General features: G+C 49.9%; 1 protein-coding gene across 1 annotated transcript; it reads right to left on the bottom strand.

Moving 5' to 3' along the window:
* Positions 1-1,743: 1,743 nt before the first annotated feature.
* Positions 1,744-11,965, bottom strand: LOC122377169 (serine/threonine-protein kinase 32C-like). Its single transcript, XM_043357126.1, has 3 exons — positions 11,845-11,965; positions 5,350-5,484; positions 1,744-2,989 (listed from the first exon to the last, which is right to left on the bottom strand). Exons 1-3 carry the CDS (start codon positions 11,896-11,898, stop codon positions 2,621-2,623), a joined length of 558 nt encoding a protein of 185 aa, XP_043213061.1. The 5' UTR covers positions 11,899-11,965; the 3' UTR covers positions 1,744-2,620.
* Positions 11,966-12,128: the final 163 nt, after the last annotated feature.

The following is a 12,128-nucleotide window of genomic DNA, read 5'->3' as shown; positions in this document are numbered from 1 at the left end:
ACGAGCCCGGACGAACGGACGACGGACGACGGACGACGGGCGACGGGCGATGGCCTGTCCTCGTTCCTGGTCAGTGGATCAGGGTCGGGAATGTCAGTGACCCTGTTTCTAGTCCTGTAAGGATGTGCGGTGGTTCATGGACGGTCCCGTGTCGGGTTTGAACCTGTCCTGATAGTGAAGTGGTTCACCATTCTTATCCAACATCATCTAACGGTCATGGTCGCTCGCTGATAGAGGTATCATATTTAGATCCAGAATTATCCTTAGATAGCGACAAACCCGTAGAACTGTCACACTGTGATTCAAAGTTACCTAGCTAAAGCTGTTCTAAATAAGCTTAACCCGCGCACCGACGGGGGGGGGGGGGGCGGATATCCGCCCCCCTGAGGTTTTTCGCGAATAGCGGGAAAATTTGGTATGACTATTCCCTCATCAATTTTACACATGGTGTGCAAGATTGAGCCTCCTACCTTTCAAGGTCAGGTCACCAGGTCACATTGAATGACCCAACCTCAAGTCACTTTTTTGCAACTTTGTCACCGTGCCAGAGCTACAGTAGATGTCGGAGGCCTTTGAAAGTCGCAGGATGTTATTAGGTCATTAGTAGCTACAATTTGTATATCTCAGAATTTTGATATCGGCGACCTAAGGTCAGGTCAATTTCGCGACCTCCCCATTATAAGTCAATGGGGGAAAAATCAACTCCCTGTTTTTACCACTAAAACGGGTCGGAATGGCCCCATATACCATACATGACTTTATATACGATCAACCTTCACTACCTTGAGGTCTGTTTTGCTGTTGGGCAGCTGTGAGGTCATGTGACGTCATCAAAGGTCACCAAAGGTTTTTGGCCAATAACTCCGTACAGGAACAAGATACAGACGCGTGGATGGTCTCATTGTGTTCAGCTCGTCAAGACGCATCGAATGATATACATGATGACCTCGAGGTCACGTGACCTGAGGTCAACCTTTGACCTTGACCTTTCGAGGTCAACATATATCATTCGATGCGGATTGACGAGAGGATTACGATGATGCCCTTAGTTTGTTCCTATCTTGACTAATTCGAAAGTTATTCGAGAAAAACTCTCCATATCTAACGCCGCCATTTTGACTTTTTCGACCCCTGTGACGTCATCTTTGACCTGACCTGAAAATGACCTTTGTAAAAATTGTAGATCTTGACCGTGCATATCCGATGCCGTTTACCGCTTGTCGCTATCTTGCTTCGTTCTTGAGATCTCAGGGGGGGGGGGCGGTCATCCGCCCCCCCGTCGGTGCGAAGTTGGCGCAGATTAAGTCTCGGTGCGCGGGTTAAGTCTAGATTTCAGTTACCTGTCAATTGCCATCTCAATGATGGTCTACGGGTTCTACCATCTACTCATATCTTCAATTCCAATAGATTCGGAAGATGTGAAATGGTAAAGGCATCATCAGCTCCGCAAGATGACGTCTTTGTCTCTGTCTATTGAATTAGGTATCAATCCGTCTTGCATATGTCTCTGTATAATTTGTCTCTCCTCTGCACCATTATTCCCACTACAAAATACGTGACACAAACCCAATATTCACCAGGCCTTTCCTGCTGTGAAGTGGTGAGCGTATAGCTGTGTATGCAATAAGGCGTAAGTTTCAACATTTTTTCCCTATTGGGCGTGTTTGCTTTCCATTCGCCTTTCACTCGATAATGTTGCCGATAGCACAGTACGCCATTTTGCCGATAGCCCAGTAGTCCAAGTTTCGATAGACAGGACAATGTATTTACAAGCTCACCCTGTCGAGTTTATTTGGATCCCGCATTGTTGTCGTTCCATGTTGGACTTGTTTGTCTCGTCGATTTCGCTTTATTGCTTTTCCGGCTCGTGTTTACCTACTTGTCTTCTATTGGCAACGACACCTGTTGTGATCCGTCTGCAAAGCCGTGAGGGTCGAATAGGTATAGGCACAGACGAGAAGATTGACGTAGTCCCGGTATAGCTCACTGGTGGATAAAATTTACCCACATTAGTAGGTATTCATGGGCCGAACAATGATCTTAGTCACCCGTCACAGTACACTGTCCTTACTCAGCCGTAGAGTGGTCTCCGTATAATGGCCTCAGTACAGTGGTATCAGTCCAGTGGCTCGAATACCTATTTACTCGTATAGTAGCCTCAGTTCAACGGTCCCAAGGTGGGGTTTCCAGTACAGCATTACGATTAGGTACAGTGGTATCAGCATTCATTACCGTGGTTCCTTGCTGGTTCTCAGCCCACTAGTGATTGGGGGAAAGCAGTTCCTGATTGCTGATTGGTGGAAAGCAGTTTCGACACCGACTGTCCCCAAACAGTTCATAGGCCGGCAGTCCCGGTCAGAAGCTCCGAGCTTCCACCGTCCTCTCCCAGGTCACCAGGTCCTCACTGAATAGCGTCCAGCTCACACAGCTCAGACCCAGCGTCACAGCGTCATAGGGAGCTCTGCGGAGCGCAGACAGACATCAGGAGGACGGCCGGCTAGTCCACACAGCCACCATCCCGCCTCCTCACGCCTTCAGCAACACTCACGGAGCAGCGCTCGGTCCCACGGTGGCCACAGACAGCGCCACCTACACTCAGTCCACGCATCACCAGCGCCACCTAGGTCACAGTCATCTGATGCCGGAGCCGGGCGCGGCGCCTCGCCGGCGTGGTGAGGTGTGAGGTACGGTTCTCGGCCGGCGGCCGCCGCAGCTCGAGGTCCTGGAGGGCCTGCACGGTACGGCTGCCGGCGGAGCGCTCTGCCTCGGTCAGCGGCCGGCCGCCGGCCACCAGCTCGGCGCGGATCCGCTCGATGACCGTACCGTCTACGGCCGAGATGGGGGTGCTGCGCCGCATGCTCTCTGCCAGCTCGCGCTCCCAATCCTCCTCGAGTTGGTCGCGCCGCTTCTGCGCGAGCTCCTTCTCGCGGTCGTAGACCACGAAGTCTCCGGCCACGGACTGGAGCCGCTGCTGGACCGGGTCGTCGCACTGTGGACGATCACAGGGACGGAGAGTGTGAGATGGGAACTGACCGGGCGGCCACGGCGGCGTGGAACGTAAACGGACATTGGAGGAACAAATCATACTGAGTACAGTAGAACGGAAATACAGGATGTTGGTATTTTATATCGAGGTGGGCAAAAGCAGTCGGATTCTCCTATACTGGCGGGTCTCGACTGTTCATGTTTCACGAAGCTGATTTAGCGAACAGGTACATATGTAAAATAAAAAAACAGCAAAAAAATCATAACCACACTTATTTCGAATGGCGACCCAAAGAGGGACAGGACTGGTCGAAAAACACACCAAGTCCTCTTTCCCTCGTGCCCCCAGTCGGACTCACTCAACTGCAGCTCCCATGGCGGGTCGCCGGTTATTACCGCCGGCATAACGGCGCAGCGAAATGCCGGCGAAATTCCATCATATAATCAATGTTCACAGCACCAGGTCACGCAATAGGACTGAGGGATTGAGTCGGTATTAGACTAGATTAGACGGCGGCGCTATCGGTGCATCAAAGCCGACCGTGGTCGATATGGCACCGACCAGCGACTCGCCGCCGCTTTCCATTATGTCCGGCCGCGGAGGCAGCGCGCTGTCAAATTTTGAATGGCTCTGGCTCAAGCTCCGGGTGAACACTGCGGCTGCAGTCCCGGCTCCGAGAAAAATATCACAGCGGCTCCGGCTCCCACGCTTCGGGAGCAATGTACCGGCTGTATAGCTCCGGCGCCAGAAGCTCTGGCTTCACATCCCCGAGCATTTACGTACTTACGTGTATTAACCCGCGCCCTGCTGGGGGTCCTGGATTTCCACGCCCTGCTGGGGGGGGGGGTGGTGGTGTTTGAACACCCCCCCTTGTAACTCGGCTCCTGGGCCACGTAGCGATACGCGGAAGGCGGCGTTCGAAAGAGCGTAAAAAATAATGACGAAATCACTTTGGTCAATTTTTTGGTCAGGTCAAAGGTCAGGTCACCAGAGGCAGGGCTGCGGAGTCGGAGTCGGAGTCGGAGTCGGAGTCGGTCGGAGTCGACAGTTGTGACCGGAGTCGGAGTCGGAGTCGGAGTCGATATTGGAAACCCCAGCCGGAGTCGGAGTCGGAGTCACCGAAAGTCTGTCGACTCCGCAGCCCTGCCATGTGTGCGGAGTCGGAGTCGGGAGTTGGAGTCGATCGGAGTCGACATTTCTGCCCGGAGTCGGAGTCGGAGTCGGAGTTGGTTTTTGAAAGCCGGAGTCGGAGTCGGAGTCGGAGTCGCCGTAAATCCATCGACTCCGCAGCCCTGACCAGAGGTCATTGAAGGCAAAATTTCGCCGATTTCCAGGTCGAATGTCGAAAACTTCCAAGAAGCCAACGCATAACTCGGGAACCAATAGAGCTACAGCGCCGCGGAAAAGCGCATTCGATAGCCCTATTAACGCCCTTTCTGAGTAATTCTCTCAGATTTGACCTAACGTCAACGGTTTTGCCTGCAGGGGGCAAAAACTGCAAAAATAGCCGATTTTTTCGAAAACAGTTTTTCTGCAATAACTTTTGACCCAAGCCTTGTACGAGCTTACTTTTACCGGCATCGTGTTCCTCTCGTCAAGACGCATCGAATGAACTATAACTTGACCTTGAAAGGTCAACTTGAAAATTTGACCTCAGGTCAAGGTCATGACCTGACCGGGAAGGGTCATGTTGCATATCAGTCGATCCGTATCGTCGAGCTGAACACATCTAAGGCGTTTTCATCGCTCTAGCATGCCTCTATCAAAAGTTATTTGCGAAAAACTGTTAGATACCATTCGTGACCTAAGATGACCTCAGGGCATAAACAAGGGTCACGGACACCATTTTCAAGTTCAGTGTGTCTAAACCACTTGTAATTCGGTGTTTGGGAGTGTTTATAATGTCTTTCCTCCAAAAGAGGCGCATTTCAATTTTCTCCCATTGACTTATAATGGGGAGGTCGCAAAATTGACCTGACCTTAGGTCATCGATATCAAAATTCTGAGATATACATTTTGTACATGCTATTGCTCTTAGCAATCGCTGAAAGTTTCAAAGCGATCGGTCACTCGGTGTAGCTATGACAGACATTGAAAGTTTTTATGAGGTGAGGTCACTTCAAGTGACCTGGTGACCTGACCTTGAATGACCTTGGTCTGAAATTTTCACAACATGTGTAGAATTGATGTATGATAAGGTGTACCAAAAACGGCGGCGCTCCGCGCCGCCGTTTTTGAGATATCCGCGAAAAACCACAAGGGGGGTGTTCAAACACCCCCCCCCCCAGCAGGGCGCGGGTTAAGGCGTTCCCATGTGACTATTTATGGCCTTTTTGTTGAGTCACGGCACCGGTGCCGTTTACCTGTTCTGCCTGCTGACCGAGACCATCCCGGACCGACTTCTGCTTCAGTAGACGTTTCTTCTTCTTGTGCAGAGGCCGCGACTCGATAATCATTTCCTCCAACTCGTAGGTCGGATCGCAGTTGAGCGAGTTTCGCTGCGAGCAAAACAAGGAGGGAGCTCGTCAAGCATTCCACTCAGCTCAGTCAGGGCTGTTGCTGAAAAGCCTGACGATATCGTAGGTTATTTGAAAAGTTTCTGAAAACATAACCCAACGCTGGCAATTAGAAGTCAGCGACATGATTCGTAAGCGGGGCATTTTACCGCAATATCAGAAAAAATATGACGAGACACACACATGTTTGCAATCGTCTCTAAAAACTTGGGTGTAATGAATAGGGCCTCAATGAACAGTGGCGGACCTAGGATTTCGTCAGGGGAGGAGGCCATACGGTATTGTGGTGCCCCAGGCATTTGGTGCCCTCCCCCCCCCTAAAAAAATACACAGATTTCGGCCACTTACTTTTCGGTATGGTGCCCCCTCAGACCCGGGGAGAGTGCTCCTTCAGACCTCGGATTTTGGAATGGTGCCCCTGAAAACTTGGAATGGTGCCCCCGGAGACAGACTTCGGGATAGTGCCCCCGGAGACTTCGGGATGGTGCCCCCTCTGCCCTCCGACCTCGGGATGGTGCCCCCAGACCTCGCGATGGTGCCACCGGAGACCTCGGGATGGTGCCCCCGGACCCTCGTGATGGTGCTTCCTCCGACCTTGGGATGGTGCCCACGGAGAACTCGGGATAGTGCCCCCGGAGAACTCGAGATGGTGCCCCCGCGGACCTCGGGATGGAAATAGCCCCACCCGAGGCGAGGGACAGAAATGAGCCTCCGGGAGACCACGAAAACGGTACCCTAATCCTATAGACCTTTTGTATGGTGCCCTCTTAGGCGACCTCTGGGTTGAAGCTCCCGTCGGTGACTTCCGTGATGAATTAAAAAAACTCCGTGATGGTGACACCCAGGAGGCCCGGGGGGGGGCATGGCCCCATGCCCCCCTTGGATCCGCCACTGTCAATGAATGCACACTAATTAACTTAGGTTAGGTCCTTGGATGGCCCGTCTCAGTTAGGCCTATATAGCCTTGTGTCGTGAGTGAATGTGATTAAAAACATTTTCTTCTTAAAAATGACATTGACATTGACAGCAATTGACACACTGCACGTGCTAAAATGCCCACTCATCACGCTCTCAATTCAAATAGGTCGCCCCAGCAGCCTTTACACCAGTATAGCGCCTTTTGGGGCGACTAACGGAGCGAGCGAGGGGGTGAGTCTTGCACGTGCGAAATTCGAGGGGGTACCTCCAACTGACTTGTGCACGGCACCCTACTGACCGGTTTCTAGCGATGTGCCAAATTTGAGCACAATCGGCCCAGCCGTTCTCGAGATCTGGAAGCGGCACCCTGCACGTGCGCACGTGCAAAATGGGTCCCAGCTGACTTTTGCACGGCACCCTACTAACCGGTCCCTAACCGCGTACCAAATTTGAGCGCAATCGGTCCAGCCGTTCTCGAGATCTGGAATCGACCCCTGCACGTGCGCACGTGCAGCAGCACCCCAACTGTGGTACATGGATATGTATTGCCTAGTGGGTGCCTACCTGCCTGCCAACTTTCAGCGCAATCGGCCCAATAGTTACCGAGATATTGCAACAATTACAAAACTGACACCTCTTCGTTTTGCACGTGGCACGTGCATAAGGGGTCACCCACATGCATCGGGAATAGTCCAATACTTGGTAGAAGGAATGAAGCTACCCTACAAAAATTACCGCATCTAAATCGGTCAAGTGGTTGCTGAGATATAAGCCTCGCAAAAGCGTCCGCACGGCCGGCCGGCCGCTCATACTCAGAAATTTCCGTTAATCTAAGGAAAGACTACGCTCGCTTCGCTCGCTCCGTAACAATATCTTGCCGTGTTAATCTGAGCAGCAAAAGTTAGCTTGCACTTTTCACAATCATTGAAATGGAAACCGACTGCCTTGACCTTTCCTGAGGTCTTGACCTGAACTTCAACCCCATAGGGAGAGCAAATTATGTGCGTTTCGGAATCGTCGCTTGGTGATATTACCTAACTATCGTCTTCCTTTCCGTCTGCTAAAAATCGATATTTCGTTTGTGAGTAAGGCTGCGACTCTGAAGCAGCCCCGCAGCCCCGGTGCGTTCTCTCACACACACCAGCGCAGCAGACCGTGAGCAAAGTACCAAACTTTCACGACATTCAGCCCAAGTCCCTGTGATCCGGATTGACCCGTGGGAGACCGACACAGGATGTCCCAACCAACAGCTGGCGGCTCCTGGTCGTCTCTGAGGACCGAATTTCTACAGGAAGTCCGGCCGAGGGGTTTCGTCTTGTTACGCTGTCGCAATCCCGTGCCTCGGAAGGTCGCGGCAATGGAAGCCTGTGTCACGTGCGCGACGGTCGCCTGAAGTCTGCAACTGCCGACTAACCTTCTCCGCAGTCACGCGCGCCGCGACCCCACTGCCATTTGCTCGCCTGACCAGCACGTGACTCGGTGTGCTCACGTGCAGTTTCGCCCCCAACACAGTCCCGGTTTATGGCGATAGTCGTTCAGTCAGAATCCAATGAAAGAGACCAAGTGAAGGGGTGAGGCCGGCACTTGGGAGGCGGTACAGAAGGGCAGTACACATGTTGGTGCTATGATATCTTGTTAAAATTGTGACGGATCCGTCTTTTCGTTTTATTGCAACATGTCATCAGCTCTGATAGGGATCCTCCAGACCTCCCTCTCTACATACATGTACTCGTATGTTTACATCCACACTGCATGGCAGTTGGTCAAACGTGAGACACACATTTGCCGTTTTCACGACGGGCTATCCGGCGAGTGCACCTGATTTGACCAAATCTGCACCTAATCTCTTTTACAGCAAGTATCTTTATTTTATGAATTCATTTCAGTGTTTTAATCGATGATGCTCTCTGATAATCGACAAAGCAGGCATATAAGCAATTAGTGTAGCCCTAGCTGATAGCTACTAAGAGACACACTGAACCCGATTTGACCAAATCTGCACCTGATCTGCACCAGATGTGCACCAAATGTGTACCAGATGGCCGTCGTGAAAACGGCTATTATGCAGCCATATGGAATGGAGAAATGTTACAGCTTACCTACATTTATTTTTTCCTCGTTTATTTGTTAGTTACACAAACATTTAAGTCAAATTATAAGTGAATATTCTACATTGAAAACAATGAGAAAGTCAACTGGGAATGAGAAGCATATCAGCATATCCATGGACCACATAGTTTTATATGGTACAACGTTTCTTTGAGCATGATTGTAATAAATAAAATTGGTAAAATTGACCTTATGCTCATAATATCGGATAAACTAATTGGACCTTTTTCAATTAATTCATCCGATATTAACCCTCGCCCGCACATGGGGGGGGGGGGGGGGTGGTTGCCACCCCCCAGGTAGTCTTTCTGCTCTGCACTCAACATTTTTAGAGCTAGAAGGCTGATGTTTCGTATAGCTGCTCCTCTATCCTTTATTGATGTCCACTGAAAATTTCAAGTTTCTGTGATTTTTGGTTTCGGAGATATGACCTTGTTTTTCAGGTCATGTCATGACCCAAATGGCCAATTCTCAGCATTTTGCGTTTGCCATGGGCCTTGTGAGCTTTTGACACCCTGATTTCGGCCTTTTTTGCCAGTCTTACCTCCCACCTATCATGGAACACGTTGTTCGACGATGTGCAGGGGTCAAGGTCAGGGTCAAGGTCAACCTAGGTCATCTAAGATAATTGCGTTTTAGGGAAGCTGAAGTTACTTTTTGTGAAGTTTTTTGACTGCATTTTTGGTAAAAGCTTCTCAGATCATCATTTCATGTAATATGGACCCAAAAAGCAATCGGTGCGCACATCAGTATACACACAGACACACACAGACATACAAACACATATAATTGACCTTGACCTAACTTGACCTGAAATGACCTCAGCAGCAAAATTCTGGTCGGGTAGTGTGACAAAGAGGTTCTAGCTGGCTTGGCACCAAAAACAGCATCGTCATCGGTATTTGATAAGCAGCGCACTTGATATCCAACGGTGACCCAAAACAGCAGCATTTTTTAGTTTGACCTGACCTGGAAGGTCAATGACTGACCTGAGAAGGTAAAATCGGGTATCATTGGATTCGTCTCTTCCCAAAGAATCTTTTTGGTCTTTACCGCTAAGCTCTATCTCCAACAGGAACGAAATGGCGCGGGGGGGGGGGGGTGGCAACCCCCCCCCCCATGTGCGTTCTAGGATGGGAAAACGGCATGTGCGGGCGAGGGTTAAGAGCATAAGGTCAATTTTACCATTTTTATTGATATCCATGGAACAGTAAAGCGAGAATAGAGGTAAGCTCCTTTTTGAAGGAGCCATTGCAGTTGGAATGGAGCAACCGGTCAGTCTTATGACCCCAGGAACATGTGATATCAGGCCATAGATACACCAATATATTGATCCAGTCCTATAAACATCAATCCCATTGTAACAAGGATATATCTCTTTATCGTGAACTAGGAAGACAAGACCACGTAAATCTTCATCGGCAACTCATTTATCTTCGGTTGTCACTTTCAGCCGTCAATTATAGGGATAATTCACTGAAACGGGTGTAGAATCTGGGGTCATGCTTTTCGCTATTGTTTACGCGCATTTTTGTGTGATTATAATAAACCGTTTCGCTTTGAAACTTATACACGTGTTTCTCAATTATCTACATCTACAATGATCAAAAAAGTAAATAACACCGTATACCAAATGAAGAGACAAAAGTGCGATAGGGTATGGGACACACTATCAACATCAACCAAGATATAGCACTATAGCATCTACCGAGCCACCGTCTGTTTCGTCATTTCTGGCCCGGTGAATCGTCATTGACATGCTTCTTATTGATGCTGTGCCAAACGCACATTACGGCATCAGTATGGAATGTAAAGCTGCGTAAAACATAACAGTCTCAGGACTAGAATGATGACTGAGGTGATGCTAAGTTTTTGTAAACGTTGCTTTCAAAACCACCAGCTTTCATTCAAATGACGCGATGAGCTTTAAACATTATGGCATCAAATAGTCATCTTTATAGGACTTCTTTATAGCCTGGCAGAAGGGGTGACTGGCGAGCTCATCGTATAACGGTTGTCATGTCAGACGAAATATACAGTGACATTATTCAAGACAATCGACGAAAAACAGACTCGCTATAGTGGCGGTTTGCGAGAAACTCCTTTGATTTACCACATTATGCCTCCATTACGCCCCATTATGCCAGGGTTAGCCTCCCAGCGGGTAAACCTGCTCAGCCAATCACCACTCTCAGCCACGGGGCTGGTCGATGACGCCGCCAATGAGATTGGTCGGTAACACCTGAGGCCATGAGATGAAAGGCCCCAGGTAGTCAGGCAGTCCCTCGCCTTCCCTCTGCATGTTCCAGGGCATTGGGGACGGAGCCATTTGTTATGGCTCGTAGGGTCATAGTTGCCAGGATGGTTGTCACATTTCCCAAATCCTCCCTCGGCTTATATGACGTGGCACTGCAAGGATGGCATATATCACATGCGCGACTCCCATTGGAGCTTTCCTCGATACAAAAAGGAAATTAAACGTTACTGTCAAATACCTTGAGATGGAGGCATCAACACAAATATACATTTACATACAGTTCGATAGTGATAATGATAAGCATTAGGTAGAAAAAAATTTGCTCGCCCTTTACTACGCTGTCGATACACGACGTCGTAAAGACCCCAGGGAAGTTGTAACACAGCGTAGCCAGACAGGCCATCAATATCGGTGTCCCGATTATCGCAGTGCAGGAACTATGGACACGGCCCTATTCTCGTTATGCGAACCGCTCCAGTGAATATTAATGTGACTGTTTCTGGACGTGCCATCAGTACCGCTGTCCCCTCTGTCCCAGGTCCCTCCCCCTCCCCTGAGGTGGTCAGCGGCTGCCAATCGATAGTCGAGACACCAGCCGACCCTCTCTCTCCTCCCTCCCCTCTCCCTCCCCTTCCCTCCCCTCCCCTCCCCTCCCCCATCGCACACACGCACACGAACTAAGTCCTCTCAAACTACCCAGTGTCAACACGGAAGTTGTACATGTGTTCGCTGACGAGCAGCAATGCATGCGCTTTGAATGTTTGCGCTCACATAGGACGGTGCGCCATCCTCACTTCGCAACTTGGGAAGTGGTAATTCGTTCAAGCACGTTTGATGCAAGTTACAAGCTTATGGCATCAAATCTCGTAACGGCATTTACATTTACATATTCTCGTCATTTGGTAAGGCAATATTGATTGGTTTCTAGCATCTTGGGACGGAGACAAAGATGAATAGAAAACAGACCGGTTGACTTGCGAATAGCTTGACTGATGACTGACTGACTTGACAGACTGGCTGACTGACTGACTGGCTGGCTGGCTGACTGACAGACTTACCGGCGGTATGAATGGCACTGGCACTTGCTTGTTGTATACGGCATCAAAATCCATGTCCTGCAGAAAGGCAGCGTTCTGATACGCTCCAATGACGCAACCCTCCGCTCTGGTTCCTGGCGCAGCAGCTGAAACAGAGCAGAACGGTGCGTGAATACGGAGGAAGAGAGAGAGAGAGAGAGAGAGAGAGAGAGAGAGAGAGAGAGAGAGAGAGAGAGAGAGAGAGAGAAGAGAGAGAGAGAGAGAGAGAGAGAGAGAGAGAGAGACAGAGAGAGAGACGAGAGAGA

This window comes from Amphibalanus amphitrite, unplaced genomic scaffold (assembly GCF_019059575.1).
Source record: "Amphibalanus amphitrite isolate SeventyFive unplaced genomic scaffold, NRLGWU_Aamphi_draft 002583F_arrow, whole genome shotgun sequence".
NCBI lineage: Eukaryota > Metazoa > Arthropoda > Thecostraca > Balanomorpha > Balanidae > Amphibalanus > Amphibalanus amphitrite.
Note: the sequence above shows the minus strand (reverse complement) of the source record. Positions and strands in the feature narration are given on the sequence as shown.